The sequence below is a fragment of the Ceratotherium simum genome, chromosome 2, assembly GCF_057802395.1.
Source record: "Ceratotherium simum simum isolate JZ-2026a chromosome 2, ASM5780239v1, whole genome shotgun sequence".
NCBI lineage: Eukaryota > Metazoa > Chordata > Mammalia > Perissodactyla > Rhinocerotidae > Ceratotherium > Ceratotherium simum.
In genome coordinates, this window is record NC_141901.1 from 2,629,032 (window position 1) to 2,652,043 (window position 23,012).

Below are 23,012 nucleotides of genomic sequence, written 5' to 3' on the forward strand. Positions count from 1 at the left end.
TTGAGGTCATGTTAGCTTATAACATTGTGTAAATTTCAGGTGTACATTATCATACTTCAGTTTCTTTATAGACTGCATCGTGCTCACCACCAGTAGTCTAGTTTTTATCTGTCACCACACATATATGCCCCTTTACTCCTTTCATCCTCCCCCCACCCCCTTCCTCTCTGGTAACCATAATCTGTTCTCCTTATCTGTGTGTTTGTCTTCCACAGTTGAGTGAAATCATACTGTTTGTCTTTCTAGAATTTTAGATTTTAATATACTCAAATCTATCTAGCCTTTTCTTTGTTCTTTGGACTTATTTTTAAAAACATGCACACAACCTTTCCTATCCTGAAATCATAAGGTTATTCTATATTTTCTTCTAAAGGTTTTAAAATTTTGCTTTTCACATATCTGCCTTGAATAAACAAGGAATTTGTTTTTGTGAATGGTGTGAGGTAGGAATCTAACTTTATTTTATACTCCATATGGCATACTCCATTTGTTCTAGTTTCACTTATTGAAAGGGTCCGTCTTTCCCCTCATTGATTTATAGCGTCACATTTGTGTGTACATTGAGTTTCCACATATTTGTGGGCAAGATGAACTCTCCATCGTGCTGTCGTGGTGTTAACACCGTGCCACCTGGAATGTGTGTCGGGCCGCTGGCAAGGAGTTGAATGTTTCCCTCCTGAGGTAGGCAGCACGAGGCTGTCACCACAGCTTTCACCAGAACAGCTCTGCTTTTATGTTTACTATATTGGGTGTCCACCTAAGATTTTATTTGAAGAACTTCTGACACTTAAAAAAATTTTTTTAAAGGTTTGAAAACTACAGTTTTAGTAAATTATCTTTTGGAAAGTTTTTCAGAGATAGCCAGGAATCTTCTCTCTTGTCTTGGGTTGGACACACAGGGTAAGCCATGCGGAAGTCAGGATCTAGCAGTGAGAGGATAATATGTTTGTTAAAATAAAACATACATTATTTTGTGATTGTCGTTGGCTACAAATATATCACCTATGCCATAAATAATTACACAGATTCCATGAGAGATTTAGAGCTATCTAGAGTCTAGTCTGTATCCTCTATGATCATATAAACCAGTGGAGAAAAACAGCCAACGTATACAAAAAGTAATAAAAAAACAATTTAACCCACAGCAATACGAGAAATGACATCAACCACTGGATGACTGAAAATGAGTAGTGTTGATAAGAACTTGAGGAATTTAAAGATGGGAGAGGTGTGGGCCAGAATGAATAAGACCTTGACTTAGGGAGTAGGATTTGGCTAACTGGAGAGTAGGAGGAAAGAACAGAGGCAGTGTGTGCTTCCCATAGTGGTGATCCCACAGCCCCCACCGTGCTCACCACTCCTGCATCACTTCCTACATCGTAATACAATGATGCTTTTATCCACCCTCACTCCCACCCAGACTCCTTCCCCCAGACACACTCCCTACCAGAAAGACGCCTCTGAGTTCTCTGAGGGTGGGCAGCGATTCATTTCAACATTCCCAGCATCCAGCACCGTGTTTGCATGTGGTAGGCACCCAATAAATGTTTGCTGAGTGAGTGAGTATTCTCTGGCTGGAGCAGAGGAGTCAGAGACAGGAGTAAGATCAGGCTGGATGTTTTTTGATGATCTCGAAGGTCAGCCAGAGTCTAGCTCTGTGCCGAGGCCGTGGAGAACAATAGAGGCAGTCTGAGTTGAAGAGTGGTTCAATGAAGTCGTCTTTCAGAGAGTCTCGCTGGTTGCTCCGGGCTGGGAAGGGAGGCTTGCTCCTGCCTACACTGTACACTAGTCTGTGCTGGGTGCTGTGCATAGGCTGCTAAATGTGACCAATTCTTAGAGCCACCGAGGAGGGAAGTGCGATTCTCCATTTACTGAACTAGAAACCTCTGCTCAGACAGATGATCCAAGGTGACAGGTGACCTGTGGTGGAGTGGTGACGGAGGCCCAGGTCTGTTTGCCTGCAAAGCCTGCTTGTTCTTTTACCCTCGCTACCATGTTTGACTACCCTGTAGTCAAGAGACATTACGAAGATGGGAAAATGAGCTGCAGAGATGGATGTGGGAGCCAGGGGCAAGGTAAGAGTCAGAAATGCCTGAGGTTTCTAGCTTGGGAGACAGAGAGAATGATGGTGGCAATGGCAGAAATAGACGTGGGGAAGTAGGAGGAGACGCTGCACTTGATGAGAGAGTGAGCGTTATTTTAGACATCCTGAGTTTGGGTGACAGTTCCATTCAAGCAGGAATGTCATCAGGCAAGTGACAGTGCCATCCTTTCCCCACTCCTCACCCTGCCCCCCACTTTCATTTTTGTGTCATTTTCCTTTCTTCTAAATTGAGAATGTTGCAGAGAAATTGTGAAATAGATGACACCTGGTGTACATGCCAAATACCTGACCTCGTTTGCTGTTTCTTTACATTTCAGTTGAGAAATGGTCTTCCTTGAAGGGAACTTAATGTTTGTTTGGGAGTTAATAGCATTTTTCCCCCATACCCTGTAGGGGATGAGCACAGCTAAACAAGGAGAGGAAAAACTTGAGTTCTGAGCTGTCCCGCTCTCTTCTGATAAGCCTTTCTCCCGCTCTGAGATTGGTTGGAGGCCCCTTCTCAGGGTCAGCCTGTGAATTACAGAAAAGTCAAGTCAGCACCCCCACCACCACCACCTGAGTTCCCATGGTTGACGAAGAGCTGACTAATGAGCAAGTTATTTTAGAAGTATCCCAGGGAGTGTGGGAGAGGCTGAGTTCAGCAAAACATGACTGGGTGGTGCTGGTGCTGTTTCTAGGTGTGGAGGCAGGAGTGGCTAATCGCCTTAATTTGAATAATTTTGGGATGATGAGATGGCTCCTTGATAGGGGGTTTGATTGCAGATTGTGATGTGGGATTTGTTGAGAGAGGGGATCAGGCTACATCTATTTATAGGAAAATATATTTTAGATATTGGCAGTTGAACTGAATGTATTCCGTCATCACCTCCAAAGATGGAGTTTTTAGTGTTATTTCTATTTTGAGCAGAATAGCCTGTGATTACCTCTCATCCAATGTGTTGGATCCAAGGAGACTGTAAGAATTGTTATTCTCCTCCTTTTTTTTTTCTTTCTGAGTAACAAAAATTACCCACAGTTGACTTGGGAATTTTAAGCTGCAATTAGGTAGGAAAAAACCACCCAACTGGAGGTCAGAAGGCTTGCGTACCAATCCCGGCTCTGACCTTTACCATTAACTGCGTGGCCCTGGGTAAATCCCTAACCTCTCGTGGCCTCAGCTTCTTCAAATGTAAGATGACCATATAATACCTATACTTAAGGGTTGCCACGCTGATTAAATGAGATAATGCTTGTGCATCTGCTTTGTAAATTACACAGCCCAAACAAATATAAATTAAGATTTTATTTGCTGTCTACAGAAGAAGGTGGACAAGCTTATGTAGTTTGTTTGAATGGGACTTGACCTATATAACATTGACTCCAGGATGTTTGCTGAAGTGAATCACCAGTTGCTCTCTGGGCCACACTTGAAATGACATGCCATGCTATGGTGAACCCCTTTTGTACCGCCTGAAGTTTAGGTTGCTCTTACACAACTTGGGCGAGATTTATGCACATGCATGTCCTTCCCCCTTAGAAACAAAACAGTGACTTGGGCAGGGTACACATCAGGAAAGTCACTTAGCTGGCAAATATGTGATTAATAACACAGATCTGGCCAAAGTGTTAGTGTGGACCTCTGTATGTGGATGGGTACATGACGAATAGCAAGTCTGCCAAGCAGAGCATGTTGGGGGGCCTACTGGGTTCAGTTTATGCTTAAAGCATACTCTGCCAATGCTGTCGTTGGTATTTAAATAAGTAAATTCATACCAGTCCCACTATTTTGCACTTATTTGTATACCTTTCTTGCCCCCTAAATTGTAAGCTCCTTGAAGGCAGCAACTGTCCCTATTTATCTTTGTTTTTCTGGCATCTGCTGTGGTGCTTGGCACATTGTAAATGTTTGCTGGATTATTGGATGAATGAATGAATGAAACGCTTTGCACTTTTATCCAGTTAGAGGGATTTTTGTGGAAGGTGTAGATGTGTGATTATTTGTGTTGTCATCTGCCAATTTTATAGATGTCTTCTCAACTGCAGACCCTCACTGTTGGGGAGAGGCCCATATTTATGCAAAGCTGGGTTGTGGCTGCTGCTATATCCACCTTCACGCTGCCTTGGCCTGATGGCACAGTGGTGAGCACTGACTCAACACCATTCCCCATGGTCCCTGTAGTAGCATAATGCCCTCCCTCAGCCCCATCCCCCTTTGCCTTTCTTTCACTGCTTACAACTCACTGCTACCTCCAGCAGTCTTTCTCATACACACGTTTGTCTTCTTCATCACACTTCTTCCTTCCCTTCTCGTTTCCATTGCTTATTCAGTTATCAAGGATATCTTTTCAAACCCTTCTTGCTAATGGTGTATTCCTGTTCATGAGTTAAAACCCAAACTGAACACCCTCCTCCAACATACCTTACTCATGGCAAATGAACTCAAAAGCACTAGTGACAAACCTGGAAGGAGGACAGGCCCCTCCGCAGGGCTCGCAGTGAGATGAAAGCAATAAAGCACCAGTGCTGTCAATGGTGAAAGCTCCTAAAAGTGCCCTAAGCCTCCTTTTGGGTCACTGAAAGTTTCCATTTACCTGCTCATCTTCTCGAATGAAATTTCCTCTTTCTCAGGCGCCAGTCTTAAACAACAAAGCAAAACAAAACACCCCATACCTGTTTCTTATTTAGTTTTACACCAGTGGAAAGAGAATGGGATTTGGAGTGGGAAGGCCAACATTAGAGTCCCGTTGACACTTAGTGGCTGTGTGACTGAAAAAGTTTCTAGGCTTTCTGTGCCTCAGTTTCCTCAACTGTTGAAGATATTACCATGTTCTACTAACTACCACCTATCCACAGTGTCATGGTGAAGTTATGTATGTGAAAAAACTCTTTGTAGCTGACAAAGCACCGTATACATGCCAGTTATTGCCAGTGTTACACCAGTTTTCTATATCATGTTTCGTTTGCACGTACTCGATATTCCAGTTACATTGTGGGCTGAGTTGGTTTTCTACATCCTGAGAACTGAAACACCATAGCCTGGCTTTTGTGGCGAAATGTGTTTGAACTTCAAACAACAGATTTACAAATAATCTTATTATGCAACATACTTTGTTGGTAAATTAATTGAGGGCCTTCTCTGGATTGTTAGGTGTGGATGACAGGAACTCTTTTATACTTCTTTGTGCCTGCCAGTGGTGTTTCACATAGTGCTGAGCATTTAACAGGTGATTAAGACGTACTGTTGTTGGTAGTTTGAAATGCCGTCTCAATCATGACCTAGAACCATTCTTATTTAGCAGCAATCTAAGTGTCTTGACTTAATGCTAAACTGACTAATGTATTTTGGAGCCGAGAGTGGAACATTGGAGGACCTTCTTATAGATCTGTTTTGGTGTTGCAAACTCCAAAGTTGGGTAAATTTGGGTAAAGATAATCAAATCTGGGGCCAGCCCCGTGGCGTAGCGGTTAAGTGCGCGGGCTCCGCTACTGGCGGCCTGGGTTCAGATCCCGGGCGCACACTGACGCACCGCTTGTCAGGCCACGCTGTGGCGGCGTCCCACATAAAGTGGAGGAAGATGGGCATGGATGTTAGCTCAGGGCCAGTCTCCCTCAGCAAAAAGAGGAGGATTGGCAGATGTTAGCTAAGGGCTGATCTTCCTCACCAAAAAAACAAAAAAACATTCAAATCTGCTTGCAAAATGTACAAAAGAATGGCATGTGTCTGCCGGTTCCTTAGCAGGGTGGTTCTATGAGGGCTTTTTTTTTTTTAAAGGTGACATTCCCTCTCAACTAGCCAAGGGAGCCATTTCCCAAGCTCTTATCTTGTTGAGGTGTTTTAGAAAAATATACCAAGTGTGAGAACCTGTAAGCATGGAGTTTATTAATCTGCTTAAAACCAGTTTTCCTTCACATAGATGATCTTGAATGTCGACCATTGCATTTTGTCTACAGGAAACAACTGAAGTCTAGTCCTGTCCTCGGTAAGCAGTTGAGAGGGGGGTTGACATCAGGCAGAAGCCTGGTGTTCATGGAGCAATAGGATAAAACTACGAAGGAAGGCTGTTGCATACTCTGCTCAGGAGAGTTTCAAGAAAAGAATAGAATGCTTTTTTTAGGAAGGGATTGGGGGTGGGAGGACTTCTGAGTGAAGGCAGAAAGCTGGACCGTAGGATCTGCCAGTCCTACTTCTATTCGGAAACTTCCTAAATTTGTGCCGAAGTTGTGTGATTACATTCACTACTGTTGAATATGTTCTTGGTTTGATTTGGTTTCACTGCTCTTATGTTCCTTTTATCCTATCTTGCAAGCATATCACTGTGAATACTTAAATCATTAACAACTCATTAAAACTGTTTTGGCCATTTTCATTTTCTACTAAGCTGAAACCTGGGTGTGGTGGAAACCTGTACAGGCCTGCTTGGCTGGGCTGCCCCTGAACTCGTGAGCTGCTCCTAGCATTTCGATAGTCAGAAGGCCACTGAATAAACAGACTGATCACTGCGGATCCTCGAAAAGAAGGACAGGGTGCCTGCAGGAGACAGGATAGTCAAGGATGGCTCTCTTCAACCTGAAGGACTCTTCAGCAATTAACACCTTGACTCTTTTTTTATGCAACATTTTTCTTACCGGTCTCAGAGACTATATTTCTACTTGTTTTTCTCTTCTTTCAGGATTTCTATAGCTTCTTTCTTTCAGAGACTCAAAGTGCTTTTAGTTCTGTTATCTCACTTATTCTCTGTAGGGGCAGGAATTAAGGTTGATGGAGATGAAGTGGTACATCACTTACTGGGCTGTGGAGTCAGTGTTCCTCAGGCAGTTGCAGTAGTAGTTCTTCTAGTTACTTGTTGCCCAATTTATAAATAGGTAGATAGATACGTGTATACATATGTATGTACGTATATGTGTGTGTGTGTGTATATATATACACACAGACACGTATATACATCTTGCCTTGTTCCAAACAGAAAACGGGCGACAGTGTCACGGTTTAATGTCTCCTAAAAGAGAATTTTAAGTATTAGTAATTTTCTGTATTTTAAATGTCTTACTTATGCCTCTAAGTAAAGGAAGGAAAGAAGGAGGGAGGGAAGGAGGGGTGGAAGGAAGGAAGCAAAGAAAGACTTTTCTGCTTTTGACTTGAGTTGTTTAACTATTTGTCCCTTGATAAACTGATCAGTTGCCACTTGGATTGAGAGAAAGATATTCGGTCAATCAAAATGTTTCTGCTACCTTGGCATGCTTTGTAATGGAAATGAAAATGACACCATGTTTTTGTTAGTTTCAATGAATAGGTTTTCTTCAGATCGATGCTGGAGTTGTAGTCTAGGTATCTCAGCCTATGAATGCCAGTGATTAATTATGGAAATACCTGATGGAGGTACTTGATCTCACCTTGGCATCCTGTAGATGTATTTCCCTGTCGCTGGAGTGTGTTGGTGTTTCTTGTGAGTGCAAGAGTGACCCAGGACACCATCTCTGTGGGGCCTACCAGAGAGCCTTACCTTGTCTTTAAAGACATTGAATTTGATTTGTTTAAAAAATGTTAATTATGCGGCAGCCCGGGGTTCGCCAGTTCGGATCCCGGGCGTGCACTGATGCACCGCTTGTCCGGCCATGCTGTGGCAGCGTCCCATATAAAGTGGAGGAAGATGGGCACGGATGTTAGCCCAGGGCCAGTCTTCCTCAGCAAAAAAAGAGGAGGATTGGCAGATGTTAGCACAGGGCTGATCTCCTCACACACACACACAAAAAAAATGTTAATTGATTAATTCATTCTCTCATTCATGCACTCAGCGTGTGCTGATGCATGTCCACTATATACCAGGCTCTGTTATCAACAAGACAGCAACTCTCTGCTTTCATGGAGCTGTAATAGTAGTGGGAGAAATGTTAAACAAACAAATAAGTGGATCAATTAATAGGGTAATTTAAGGTAGTTGAGTGTTCTGAAGGAAAGAGAAATGAGGTGATGTGCTCGAGAGTGGCCATCACGAACAGGGGTGGGAGAGCTTACTTAACCCATGTGTGGTCAGGAAAGGCCTCCTGGAGATGACATCCAAGCTGACCCTGTGATGAGAAGAGGGAGCCAGCCAAGGGAAGATCTGGGGGCAGAGGGAGCAGCAGGTGCCAAGGTTTGAAGGCACACAGAGCTGTGTATGTTTGAGGCATAGAAAGAAGGTCTGTGTGACCAGAAGGGAGAGAGCAAGTGGAAGAGGGATACAGAGGAGGGTGGAGTCCGCAGGCAGGCAGGTGGAACAGACCACACAGAGCCTAGAGAGCAGGGTCGGCTCCCTGTATTTGATTTCTAGTGCAGTGGGAAGCCACTGGAGGGCAATAAGCAAAGTAGTGACACATCGAATTTATTTTTTTTTAAGATCTTGCTGCTTGCTGTGTGGAAAATAGATGTTAGTGGGTAAAAAGTGGAAGGAAGGGTAGCAGTTACAAGACTCTTGGCAGTAATCAAGCAAAAGATGATGGTGGCTTTGACTAGGGGAAAAATGGACAAATCCAAGACTTGTTTTCTCCACCAGGTGAAACCAGAATGAATGGTCTTCTTAAGATATGGATTTAGAAGGAGCATTTGCAAGGAAGAGTGGCAGGAGTCTCTCTGGAGCCCTGATTCTCCTTTATGTGAGATGTATAACACACCTTTCCAAAGGACAGTATTTCCACCACAGCACAGGCTCTGTAGGATGATAAAGGCAGGTAAGACCCACAACTCTGCAGGCCCACTTGAACGTCTTTGTAAGCCCGCTTGAACTTATTTGGAGAGTTTCTAGCTGTTGTGCTCTATTTGCCTAAGGCTGGGTAGAGAACCAGCTATGGGGTGTGATTTTAGGGCTGTGGTCAAGGTCTCTCCGAGGATAGGCTGAAGACCTCTCTTCCCCTCTTAGCTTTATCTGTTTAAAATGGTCTCTTCCCTCACCTGACTCAAAAATGCTGTTTGTTTATTTATACTTTAGTATGAGATTGCATTTGTTTCCTATCAGAGGTTTTGATAAGGGTCTAAGACTACTAGATGACGGTCTTAGGGAAGGAGAGCATCATAGGGGAAATGACCATGTGCATGGGGCTAGAACTAGAAGGTTGAAGCACCTACAGTTGAACCTGCTTCCCACTTTTGCTTAGCCTTGGAATCTTGCCCTCTCTGAGAATTAGTTTCCTGATTTTTAAAATGAAGGATTTGCATTAGATCATCTCAGTCCCTTTTAGCTAATTCTCCCAGCTGAGTAGGTTTGTGCCGAACTGCCCAGGCTCCTGTGTCTTTCCCCCTTTTGTCCTTCTCTGAGGAGATCCTGCATTTTCTTTCCTTTTCCTCTCCAAGAAACATGGCAACGTGTAAAATGCTAACTCATTAATTTCCCCACGAGGGGAAGAGTCCACAGTTTCAGAATGGGATCTGTGTGTCTGCCTTCTGGTCAGGCGGCTATGCTCAGTCCCAGTTTGGGGCGCTTGTCGCCTGCAGTAAGGTGCATTTACATAGTGAAGAGGCGGGCAAGCAGATGGTCTGGAGCACGCAGGAAGAACACTTAGGTCAGGGTTTCCAGAGGAAAGATTTTTGAACCATCAGCAGTTAAATAGAACAGAATTCCCCCCTTAAGATCAGCAGGAAATATACAGCAAGGGAGGTGCCAAGTGTTGTGGAACAAATATAATTACAGTTACCTTATATTTGTGTAGCATTTTGTGCTTTTTGAAATTAGTTCACATATATGATCTCATATGACCTTACAAATCCTTCGAGGTCAGCAGGACAGAAATTATTAACCCCATTTAACAGATGGGAAAAGTGAAGCATTAAATTTGTCCAAGTTAATAAGGGCAGAATCAGAATTAGAATGCAGATTTTTTTTCTTTTAAAAAAACAACTTTATTGGGGCCGGCCCGGTGGCATAGTGGTTAAGTTCACGTGCTCTGCTTTGGTGGCCCGGGGTTCCTGGGTTCGGATCCTGGGTGGGGACCTACGTACCGCATGCTGTGGCAAGCGTCCCACATATAAAGTAGAGGAAGATGGGCACGGATGTTAGCCCAGGGCCAATCTTCCTGCATAAAGAGGAGGATTGGCAACAGATGTTAGCTCAGAGCTAATCTTCCTCAAAAAAAAAAAAAAAACTTTATTGAGGTGTAATTTATACACTATAACATGCACCCATTTTAAATTTATAGTTCAATGTATTTTGACAAAAGTACACACTTGTGTAACCACAATCATAAATAATATATTGAATATTTCTATCACCTCAAAGACTTCCCTTATGCTCCTTTGCATTAATTAATCTCTCCACACTGCCTAGGATCTTTTGATGTCTAGTCCAATACTCTTTTCACTATCCCATACTCTGATTTGACAGCCTTTCCACCTATGTCCTTCTGGGGAGAATACTGGCTGGCAGTCAGCCAGCCTCATGGTGCTGAGTTATAAGAGTGAATGGGGGGCCGGCCCCGTGGCTTAGTGGTTAAGTGCGTGCGCTCTGCTGCTGGCGGCCCGGGTTCGGATCCCGGGCGCGCACTGACACACTGCTTCTCCGGCCACGCTGAGGCCGTGTCCCACATACAGCAACTAGAAGAATGTACAGCTATGACATACAACTATGTACTGGGGATTTGGGGGGAAAAAATAAATAAATAAAATCTTTAAAAAAAAAAAAAAAAAAGAGTGAATGGGAAGCTGGTGGGTTGGTTACTCCATTGTTGGTTCCTTCTTTCCCTCTTTTTACCAGCTCCAGGCTATAGAAAGACAATGTGGATTCAACTTCCCAGGAAAGCTTGAAGAACAGCATACCCACTCACCTGTCTGTACTGGCTTCCCTGCAGTCCTCAAGGGGCGGGTGCCGGCAATGATGACATGGTAGAGGCGACGACCTCTGGAAGATGCCTTACTTCTGTATCGTCTGCTCAGTCTCCTCCTTGGAAACCAGCTTTCTGCTGCTTAGTTGCGGTTCCCCAAGGCCTTAAGCAGTCCAAATCCCACATCTGATGAATGAATCCCAAAGGTGTTGAAGATCCCAACTCTGAAAAATGAGCAAACCCTGTATTTCATAGCTATGTAGGGCGCGTCCTGGATAGAACCTTCTTTTTGGACCTGAGCTAGGTTCTGAGGAGAGACACTTTCCGGTATGCTGTTCCCAAGTCCTGGATTTTGGCCAGAGAATCCGGGTGTCTGGCCAGGTGCTGGGCCATAACTGCTCCCTAGAGTTGCTGTGTGGCATCAAGCAACGGAAGGGAGGGGGCCTGCCCCTTTTCACAGCTGGCTTTGCCCCCAGACCACCAAGATAGAAGATAGTGCCCTAGTTGGGCCCCTAGATGACCCAGAAAGCGATTTCTGCTTTTCTAGGTGATATTGCTCCGTTTAGCCACCAAGTTTGGGGACAGCCCGTGTGCCGTTAGCAACGATGATAATCCCTTCCTTTCATTTGTTTTGGGCTGTGTGAGTTTACAGGACCCTTTCATATCCGTTATCTCCTTGTTCTTCTCAATAAGTCTGGTACCTTCTCTTAGGGTAAAAGCCCATCTCATCTGACCTAGGACAGCGGCAAGGACAGAACAGACTCAGATTTCTCCTCTGCAAAGGCTCATCTTAAATCTGGGGCCCTGCAGTATTGATTTTCTTCTAGTTATCTTTGCAACTTTCTCTGCCTTTGCTGAAGGGGAAAAAAATCACCAGGCTGCATGCTTCAGCTTCAGATTTCTCCTTAGCTGGTAGCCCCAACCAGAAAAAAATTCATTTTTGAAGAATTGAGCCTCAGGCACTGGTTTTGCCTTGTACTCCCTGATGTCTAGCTCTTGACAGCTGGTGGCCATCCCTTGCCTCCATCTGTAGTTTGCTGCCTATCTTGGCTCCATGCATCCCTGATGTTGACTTGTTGACCTCGCTGCCCTTCTTTTCCCCTTGCAGGAACCTCTTGCACTATATGGGCTTAGAAAACAGTGGGCTTCCTGTGTTTTGTCTACCAGCAAAGCTGGATACCTGAAGGCCTATGTGACAACACCTCATGGCTGACTCCAGTGTGCTGTGGGTAGACACAGTGTTAGGAACAAAGACTTAGTTGAGATCCCCAAGTGTGTACATTTGAGGTGGTTGCACAGAGATGGGGTCACAGGGCTGCTCACGTCTAGCAAGAGAGGGACAGTTCCAGTTTTGCAGAGTAAAGACTGTAGCAATGCTGTCTCTTGCTTTTCCCATTGGAGTTAGGTTTCTAAAGGTCCGTGAAGGTTTCATTCCTTTTCATGCCCCAAGGGAGCTTTCCATAGCAATGAAAGAAATGCAGGAAATGGGTAGGATTACAGATGGCCAAAGAGGGTGGCAAAGAAAAAAAAGTGTATTTTAAGGAAAACTTTTTGGAAATGCTCTGTGGGTGCTGCTGGTCGTGGGAGATCTTGGATTTGACAATTCCATCTTCCACTTAGTCTTCATGTATACACTCTTTGGGAACTAGGGAGGGGAATAATACCCTCCCCAAGGATCTGTGGCTGAGCTCCCAGTCCCCAGGACCAAACAGAGCTGCCGCAGCTGGGAAGCAGATTGGCTCAGCTCTCCCCAAAGAGCTCAGAGCTGTGTAGTTATTTTCTGTCTTTTTTTCCTCATATTTTCCTCTTTGCAGCTCGAATCTTCCCTTTCCACAGAAAGTCTCAGCTGCCTGGCCCACAGCTCTGCCTGGGCCCAGATGGACTGCAGCCTCCTTCCTTTTTCCTTATCCGCCTAATCACTCCTCGTTTGTAGACTCCCTCAGAGGGAAGAAGGGTTTTGTTCTGTCACCTGCTTCTTGGAAGGGCTGCACCCTACCAAGACAGATGGCTGCCTAGCCTATTTTTAACTGTCTCCAGGGCAGAAGATTCCACAACCTATTTTGAAACCTGTTCCACTGATTGACAGCTCTCAAATTAGTAATTTCTTGCTGATACCTGACTTAAAATTCGACAGCTGTAATTGAAACTCATTTCCTTTTATTCCTTTGGAAGTAGAGGGATCCTAGAGGTCATCTAGGCCTACCCCTGTTGAAGAAAATGAGACGCATGGATTTCCTGACTCCAAATTGAAACGGAAAATAGCTCCTCATCGTCTCATTGAGGACCCCATCAGTTTTGGGGTCTGCCTTTGAAAGCACACGTTTGGGTGCCATTCTATGAGAATCAATTTAATTTTCTGGGGAAAAACAAGTGATACTGGAGTTGGAATTGGAGAGGTAGAATGCAGGGCATTAACTGCCTTACTCTATTTTGTTTCTAGTGAGAAAGTTAAATGATGCTTATAGAATTACCTTGCCTCTGTTGGCAGAGGGAGTAAAAATAAACTCAGCTCTCAATACACAAAGGCTTCCCCAGTTCTTTTCCCTCTTCTTATACCATCCTCAGCTTTCAAGAAAAAAAGGGTTGGTATTTTTCTCTCTTCCAGCAATGGGATCCTCTATAGGTTAAATATCTCTTTTAAGAATTGTCAGATGACTGAAACTCTGCTGAAGCCTCTCTTTTCACTTGGCTTTCTGCTGTAGCAGACTTCTCTTGACATGAGGCCCTGTGCTGCCTCCCTTGACAGATCGCATCTTGATGGTGTAAAGCTCTGGTGGGAAGCTAATGATGTCGGTTCAGTTTTAGTGCCTGGAATCTTGTTAAGTGGGGTAGAAACCCAGCGTTCCGTGCAAATAAACAGAAACGTACTAGACTGCCTATTAAGGGGTCTTGGGAAGGGATCCCACTCCTCCTCGATGGTTAAGTACTCTTGCCTTTTCTCAATAAAACATCACCTGAGACATTTTCTCCTTGCAGAGGTAGCATCGCGTGCCAGGTTGGAACATCAGACGCTTGAATCAACCGACGGGCTGTGTCCAGGCCTGTGACCAAAGCTGAGGTGGCATTTGGGCATCCTTCATCTCTTGGTCCATGTTTCAGGCTATGAGTAGTCAGTGTGCAGCTCATGCTCACAAACATTAGCATCTTGGTCTCTAGAAATATGACTAAAATTCAGTGTTCCACCCACACTTTGTCTGTTTGAGTGGTATTTAACAGGTCTATTTTATGAAATCCCAGGCCAGCTTTCTCTGCTACCTAGTTGAATTGGGCTAAGGGAATATAAATTAATTTTGCTATTAGCCTAAGAGATACAGGTAAGTAAAGTGGAGACACCTTCTTATCTGGGGCAATTGGACCAGTAGTTTGGTTAGTCAATTCCAAAAACCGTTAAAGCAGAGAATCTTAAAAGAAAAAATTACAGTTCCTAAGCATTTTATTTTAACTTAAAAATAATAAATGCACGTACATTCACAATCTTTTGATGTGGGACAGAGCTTTTTCTTCTGAGTGGAGTCCTATTGACTTTCTTAATACATCATCTGTGATTTCCAGTTTCAGTTTCTGTAAGTTAAGTGAGTTTTGAAATTTGAGAAATAAAATGCATATTTCCAGATTTTGTAGCTCTACCACTACAATCTTTTACTGCTATCTTGGCCTACCTAATTCATCAGCAATTTTTTTTTTAGCAACTTGCCTTCATCAAGTCTTTCCAAAGCATTCAACTTATTTTTCATAGAAACACCTTTTTTTGCACTCATATTTAATCAACTTATATAATAATTTAATATGTAATTAAAATAACAAGTATACCTATTATGAACAGACTACTGTCCTTGGGGAAGCCCCCATCCTGGCTGATGGGAGCAGAAAGGAGCAGATACACAAGAGAAGGGCCTACTAACAACCCAGCCAGGATAGTGTAGACAGTAGTTGAAGTATGTCAGATAAGCTGGCAAGTTGGTTAGGAGGGTATGGTCTGTACATGTTTCCCTCCTTTTTGCATTCATTGCTTGCTATAGGGAATTTTATCTTAGTACCTATAATCAATTAGTAGATGCTCAAAAGTGTTAATTATACATATATGTGAATTTGTCTTATTGATTGTATGTATATGTGTACATACACGCGCACACACACGCACGCACACACACACACACTTAGTGCAGTGCCATACATATACTTGGTGCCAAATAGTTCTTTCTGAATAAACGGATCTATGTGTGTGCCACTACACATAATGGAATCAAAATCCAAATAGGAACCTTTAAAGTATCTATTTATCTATTACCTATACTCTTAGAGTATCTATTTTCTTGTATTAGTTCCTTCTATTTGTATGAGAAACTGAAACTTGACTGCAGAGTGTTTACACTTGGCTTAGAATGACATGTGTTTTTGGAAAATACTTTCTTAATAATAACTATACATATTTTTAGAATAATAAAAATAATGTCAATAATTAATATTTATTGAGTACTTACTATGTGCCTGGCCCTGTGCTAAGTGTGTATTATCTCAGTTAGTCTCCCCAACCCTGGAAGAAGACACAACAAAGCATGATGTGTTATGATTCCTACTGATGGACGAGGACTCTGGGGGCCGGCAAGGATGTGGGAGAAGGCCTAATCTTGAACGGTTGAGTAATGGGTACAGTTTGTTTTTAGAGTGCTGCTTCTTATTTTAGGGGTTGTGGTTCTCTTTAGGTGTGGTGAAAGGAGCCCTTGAATCCTAAGGAGACTGCCTAGAGGGAGAAACGGATACTCCTTTTGGCTTTCTGGGAACCAGGGTATGCACTCTCTTGACTCCAGAGAGTAAAAATGATCCTTGTGGCTGGGCGTTGCTCAGTGTTTGAATAGCTTCTGGCAGGTCGTAAGGTAAGCCAAGTGGCAGTGAAAACAAGCTACTGTGGGACATTAGATCCTGTCTGTCACTTTCCTCCCAGGCCTCTCACTTGTTGGAGGGCCCTTTTGAACTCTTGCTCTGGTAGTCTGGATGTGTGTGAACAAGCCTCCTATAGATGACAATACAACAGCAGTGTGGGTCCCAGGGGCCTGGGCTGGGAGCTGGGCAGAGGGTCCATTTTGGAGCAGTGATGATGGAAGTAATTTTCCTCCTGTTGGCATGAGATTGGTTCTGAGCCGAATTTAAGAGAATTATGGTCTTTTGTCCTTCCAGGCTTTTGGGACCCTGCAGATACCACAAACCTTGTCTTTACAAATTCACTTACAGACATAAATGAATCTAAAAAAGTGCTAGTCTGTGGGCCTCTTGGTCAGGAGGGCGAGAACAGCAACAACAGAAGGAAACAAACAAACAAAAACCACCCATGGGCTGGTAAACCAAATTTCTTTGCAAGGCTGTCTGAATGTCAGACTCGTCCCTTTTTTGTAGGTTGGAAGGAGACAGCATTTGGAGGCCATCTTCTCTAGTCCCCTTTCTCAAAATAAAAGCAGTAGCTGATTTTGTGGTTGGCTTTAAATTAATAGAAAGACACCCTGGCCTGGAAGTTAAATGAAAGGATTCTTGATGTACTTTTCAGCCAAAGGGATTTTATGCTGCTGTGTGGCCATTTTTTCTACTTGTCTGCAGCAGTTATAATTTTTGACAGGTGTCTTGACAAGAGTGTAGATTTTGATTGAGAAAGGTGCTGTTATTTATTAGCAAGGCTGATTTCATGTTAGAATGAATTCTTTGGATCCTTCTTGGATTACTTTATGTAATCCTTGAAAAGAAACATTGACTGGTGTTGGCAGTCTTTGGGTTTTATTCTGAGCTGGATAAAGTTGGCCAACTCAGGAATTCTAGAGTAGATTGAGAATTTTGCAGTGGTGTGGATCATGTTTGTGATCCACATGGGGCCCATCATGGTGGAAAGTTCCTCCAGTTTGGCCTTAAACTCACAGAGCTGGCTCCCTGAAATGCCAGCATCCTAACCATGCATGCAAGCAGAAATTGTTCACACCTAGGCCATATCTGGATGGCACTCTTCTTCAGTTTTATATCTGGTTTCTGCTTCCCTGAGACAGAATAAAGTCATACAGCCCTCACAAACCCACTGGCCTTAGATGCGCCCCCAAAACATAATCTTCACAAAAGCCTTGTGAGGTAGATATTATTTATCCCCATTTTACAGAGAGGAGCTTGAGGCTCAGAGAAATTAAGTAACATGCCCAAGGCCACACAGATCCTAGGAACTGAGATTCAGGATTCCAAAGTCTGACTTCAAGTCTAGGCTTTTCCCACAGGGCTTCCAAACTTGCTCTCAACTCTTTGCCATTTATGTTGCCGCCTGGTTCCTTGGAGGTAAATGGACTGAAGTGGGTTTTCGAGAGAAACCTAGCTATGGGTGTTCAGTTAGGTGCTTATGGAGGACCCTTGTGGAGGACCCTTCAGTTAGGCAGCTTGTGGAGGACGCTTGCTTTTAAATGGAAGCAGCCAGCCTGTCATTCTCATTTATGCTGGCAGACTTCCTCCTGCTCCTCTGCTGATGGCCACTGTGTAGAAATAGGGATGCTGCACAGAGGAGAGGAGGGGTGTGTGGCTTCCTGTGATTTACATAATAAAACAAGAATCTCCCCAATGGCCCTTTCCTGTCTGCTGGTGGCCATGATGGAGTGGGCCACCCAGGGGACAGCCTCACTTAAGGCCCCCCCGCCCCGGGGGTCATCAGGCCCACAAAGAGTCTTGGGATCAAATGTGCAGTTAAATTGATGAGATCAATTCATTAGGATAAAGACTTCTACTTTCAAAGCAGTATGGTGCTTGAGCCAGTTTCTCTCCTTTAGAAGTTAATGTATAGATAAAAGATTTCCTATCAGGAAGGGATCGATCCTGTCCTTTTCCAGAGCTTTGATTATTTTGAAGAGAGGGAAAGACTGCTTGAGCCTACATCAAAATACTCAACTTTGGACGATGAGTTTTTTTGAGGCTAGTTTTCTGTCTGCTGTTTCTTTTAGAAATGATTGCTCTATAGGTTTAAAAGGTGACCTGAGTGACTTTTTTAAGTCGGGGTGGGGGTGGGGGTGGGGTTTACAGATATTGCATGCGTGTGTGTGCATGTGTGTGCGTGCGTGTGTGTGTGTGTGTGTGTGTGTTTTACCTCCTTCGGTTCTGGCCACCTGGCAGTCAGCCTAATCTCTGATCCTTTAATTCAACATTTAATTACCTATTTTGGTGCCCATATGAATTAGTTTTCTTCTTTTTTGTGACTTTTTGTGAACTCATAAAAGGCATCCCAGGCCCCAGAGAGAATAATACTCACCCCACCCCCCAGGGGACAAATGGAAAGTGGTTTGGGTCTGTCCCCTTTGCTTTAGTTCATAGAACACCTTTCACTTCTTGGTGGTCTTGTATTTATAAAATAAGGAAAATCAATTGGAATCAAAAGAAGTTAAATTGAGGGGCTGGCCCCGTGGTGTAGTGGTTAAGTGTGCGCTCTCCGCTGCTGGTGGCCCGGGTTCAGATCCCGGGCGCGCACCGAGGCACCGCTTGTCAGGCCATGCTGTGGCAGCATCCCACATAAAGTGGAGGAAGATGGGCACAGATGTTAGCTCAGGGCCAGTCTTCCTCAGCAAAAAGAGGAGGATTGGCATGGATGTTAGCTCAGGGCTGATCTTCCTCACAAAAAAAAAAAAGAAAGAAATCAAAAGACATTAAATGGAGAGAGAAAAAGATGCTGCCACACTCCCAACTGGAGGCAGACTTTAGTCTGTAATTTCAGACTCGTTTTGATTATAAAGTGTAGTGCCCCCACCTTTTTTCTGCTTTTCTTTCTAGTTCTGTAATCAGGAGCCTGCTGTTCTCTTTCTAGTGCTTTAATTAGTAGTCTGGTCTAAAATATAAGAACCTTAAAATTTCTTAACAGAAACACTGCTTACTCACCTCATTTTACAGATAGGCTACTCAGCCTCTAAGAGTCATTCAGTCATTCAGCAAACATCATTGAGCACCGACTATGTGTCAGAACTGTGCTGGATGCCAGGGATTCAAAGACAAAGAGAACACGTTTCCTGCCCCCAAGTATGTATCGTCTAACCAGTGAGGCCCATGTACAAACAGCCAGGCCTATTCTGTGTGAGAAATGTTGTAATTGAGGTACATACAGAGTTCTTATTTTGTACTTGTCCCTAGAGTTGCAGTTTCCATACTGTGTTGTATTTGCCCGTTCACTTGACTCTTCCTCTGTGAGCTCTTGGGGGCCGGGGCTGAGTGGATATGGATATGGATATGGAATGAATGAGTGAAAGGATGTCTATTACCAATGCCAGGCCTGTCTTACAAGCTGTTCCATAGGTTTTAAGTTTCCTGCAAAATGTTTTAGTTGCTAAAGACTAATAGGAAATGGTCTTGGGGTGGAGCCATCTGGGAAATAATGGATTTTGCATTCTTGCTTATTAGCAAAAGGCTCGATTTGCTTTTTAGGATTCTATTAGGTTAAATCATATGAAATTGCCATTTTGTAGGTAATTTCACATGGGTCAACCTAACAAAAAGAGACCAATTTTACCACCTCTGGTCTTTTTTAGATTTAGGACGTGCACAGAGAAGGGGTTCTGGGCAGGTACTGGGCATCCTAAACATATTGCCACCAGCTTACCATCTCTGAGTGTGAATCTCTGTTTGGCGCTTCAGAGAGGGAGCCCGTGCCCCAGCTCCTCCTGTGACACTCAGCTCTGGAGTGGAATTCCTCCAGGCAAGGCCTTTTTGTAGACTGGATAGGGAATAAAAATGCTGCTCTGTGCCCATTTTAAAATATTTTTGTTTACCTTGGAGAATGTACAAGAACCAGGGTTTCATGCGTATGTCAAAGAAAAGAGCAAGTGAAAAGGATGTGTACACAGCAGCATGAATGGGGTGCTATTCTTAGCTGGGGCTCTAACCTAGAGAAGAACAGGAAACAAGATGCTTCTGAATGTGGACTCCGGCTGCCCCAGGCTAGAGCCAAGAGGCTTCGAGTCATAGGGAAACTCATGGTAGCTGCTAGTGTCCTCTAGACCTTCCTCTTTTGGTAGAAAATTTTACACTTTGTATATCTCAGACTGAGATGGAGGAGGGGATGGCTCTCTCTTCTCAGGGATCTGGAGAGAAAGAGTAGGTAGAGGCTCTGGAAGTGGACTTCCCACCTGTCCTACTCCTTCCCTAGGGATGATCTGGATCTACGCAGTGGATGGAGCAGCTCTTCTCATTCTAAGTGCTTAAGCTTCTGAGAAAGAGAGGGTCGCCTTGGCGGGCTGGACTAAATCTTCAACAATTTAAGTGTTCTTTGATTTGTCGTTCAGTTTTTCAGATTTGCCTTGAAAGTTAAAGACCAGGAATAGAAATGCCTGATGCATAGTATAGCCACAGTGGAGTGCCATCCACCCTCTAGTCGCTCAGTGACTACTGATTAATTTGAATATATCAGTGTCTAAAAGTTGGACCAATCACCCAGCTTCTCTGAGTGATGGTGTGATTGATAGGGAGGAATGTTTCCAGGTAACATTTTTCCACAGGATTAGGATGGTGATGGTATTAGCCGGGATCTGTGTTGTCACTGTCACTATCACTGATGATCTTTACTATGAACTTACTTAGACTGGGGATAGTAAGGCGACATACATCCAGCCCCCACCCTATATGCTTATTGTCTAATATTGACAACACCTACAAGTCACCGTTTACAAAGGGCATGTCTTTAATTAGAACCTGATATGAGATGAAATTTCTTCAATGGGGGCCTGAGGTTATGGCATTACCTCCAAGCAGACTCTGTGAAAGAGATCGGACCTGTATATAAACCATTCTATTTCCTCATTTCTCTAAATAGAAAAAAAAAATCTCATTTCCTTTCTTTCTTTCTTACTCAGAACACCAAATCCATTCAGCCACCTCAAAAGGTACGATAGCCAGGACACCCCTTTTAGAAGAAAGGAAAATTTTTCTTCCTTAAGAGTGGTACATAGGAACCTCAGAGTCTCCTTTCACCTCTCTCCTGATTTGATTAAGATTTGTATGAAATGCTTGTAGGGAAGATACTGGCTGTACACAACTGTTAACCTGGTTAACAGCATGTTCCTGTTCATGGTAACTATATGCGTTGACTACACGAGTCCCCATATTTTCTAGTTGTCATGCTACTTATGCTGCAAGTTAGCCTCCTTAGATAAGACAAATGCCAGTTAGCTATCTTCATCAGATGGGGAGGAGGAAGGGAGAGAAAGCAATTATTGTCAGCTTCTCCAGCGAAGTGGTAACCATGTCAGAGCCAGGCCCTGGAGTCCTGGCTCGGAAAAGCATGGAGGAAACTGCCAGGAGCCCCTGTAGATCCATTGACCATAACATCTTAGCTCTGAGTTTAATGAGTCACACGACCTCCAGGTAAAGTCATTTCCAAGGGATTGTGAGAACGTGCCCAGCTTGGTTTATGTCACACTTACTTTTTCTGGCTTGTATTTGCTACTGAATTTTTCCCCCCAATTGCTGTCCATGATTTATGTGACACCAAAGATTCCAATGGAAGTAACTTTCTGTAGGAGCTGTGGAAGCAAGGGGTCTGGAGAATTGATCTTGCCCCTGATCCAACAAATCGTTATCAGTTCTGTTGCACATGGTAAGGCCTGGACTTGTCACTTCGGATGTGTTCTGTGAAATTTGAAGTTTGACACAGGTACGTAGCAGGGAGGCTGGGCAGGGCAATGGCTTTACAAAATAAAATCTTCATACTGATGCGATCCTGAAGCACTTGCCTTTTGGTTTAGTGATGGCAGAGTGCTGCATCAGTCTTCTGTGTAGATCCAGAATATGTGAAGCCGGCTGGAGTGAAGGGGTGTTGGGACAGGAGAGATGATGAGATGAGTCTTATCAGGGGCTGAAGGTCTCCTGGTCTTTAGTGAAGGTTCCTCTGACATGGAATTTATCTCTTTTGTCTAGCTATTTGGAATTATGGTCTGGTTTCTGTTCCTAAAGACACTGCTGTTGGCCTTGGACTACTTAATTCTCTTTGCTCACCAAATTGATGATATCAGTAATAAGGCATGAGATCTAATGTTTAGAATATGGTTTTGGATTATAGCTTCCTTGAGTTCTTAAGTTAGCAGAGAGAAACCAAGAGAGACAGTATGGTGTAACTACAAACAAACATAACCCCAAATAACAAGCTGTAGGATCAGAGATACCTGGAATCAGATCATGGCTGTGCCACGTATAAGCTGCGTCACTTTGAGTGAATTGCTTAATCTCCTAGAATCTGTATTCTTATTATAAAATGTGAACAAAATAACTGGCTACCTTGTGGGGAGGTTGTGAGTTTACAGTGAGTGAAGGTGAAATGCCTAGTAAGGGCCTGGCGTGTGGAAGCACACATCAGCTGTAGCTGCTTCTGTTATTAGCAACGGGCTTAGCAATGTATACATCTGTCCCTCCTTGCTTCCCACTTTTCCATTTGTAAAATGAACTTGACATTCCTTGCTCAGTGCTTGACAGGGAGCCAAGTGAGATATCTGAGCTGGTGAGGATAGATCCTGGGACCCAAATTGGGGCTCTGCAAGTTGCACTGTAAGTTGTAGAACTATATTAAAAACACACCCTGCCTGTTTCCCCTGCTCAGTCTCCCATTCAGAAGGGGCTTGCTGGCCTTGTGCTTTAAATAGTCTTCAGATGGTAACTTGGATAGTAGATGAACACAATCCTTGTGAGTCCATTTGCTCTGTGCCCGGGAGTTCTATTCTTAGACCACAATCGCCGGAATAGAAAGCCTGTGACCCGACGTCCCACTGGAGCCTTGTGTGCCTGGTAATGGATTTCTTTGGGAAGCTGGGACAAAGGACTGGGTCTGCTTCTGTCATTGAGCAGGCCAGGTATGGGGCCGTCCATTAAAAGCCAGTCTCCTCCTAATTGGAGTTTATGAGCCTGGCTTACCTGGGACATCCCACATTATGATCCTAATTAAAGTTCAGTCTGTTTACTCTGCTCTAGTCTCGAGGTTATAGGAGAATAAAGGCAGATAAGATATTTATGGGTGACCCTTTCCTATTTCATCTTCCTCTGGGTCTGTAAGTAAAGGATAACAGCAGTTGTTATTTATGGAGCAGAGCACTGGGAGGGAAGAGGGCTGTAGCACTTATTTTGCTCCTTCTCTGAGCCCAGGGCTGTGCCAGCAGCATTT

General features: G+C 43.8%; 1 protein-coding gene across 9 annotated transcripts in view; it reads left to right on the top strand.

Moving 5' to 3' along the window:
* The window catches only part of SRGAP2 (SLIT-ROBO Rho GTPase activating protein 2), a 240,953-nt gene that overhangs the window by 17,325 nt on the left and 200,616 nt on the right, over positions 1-23,012 (top strand). For 6 of the 9 annotated variants that reach the window (XM_087437231.1, XM_087437233.1, XM_087437234.1 and 3 more), the window contains exon 2: positions 8,614-8,788. The exons of the other annotated variants lie outside the window; for them this stretch is intronic. In XM_087437231.1, coding sequence (XP_087293357.1) covers positions 8,629-8,788 — 160 coding nt within the window. In that variant the 5' untranslated portion in view covers positions 8,614-8,628. The remainder of the gene's footprint in view (positions 1-8,613; positions 8,789-23,012) is intronic. 9 annotated transcript variants of the gene reach the window in all.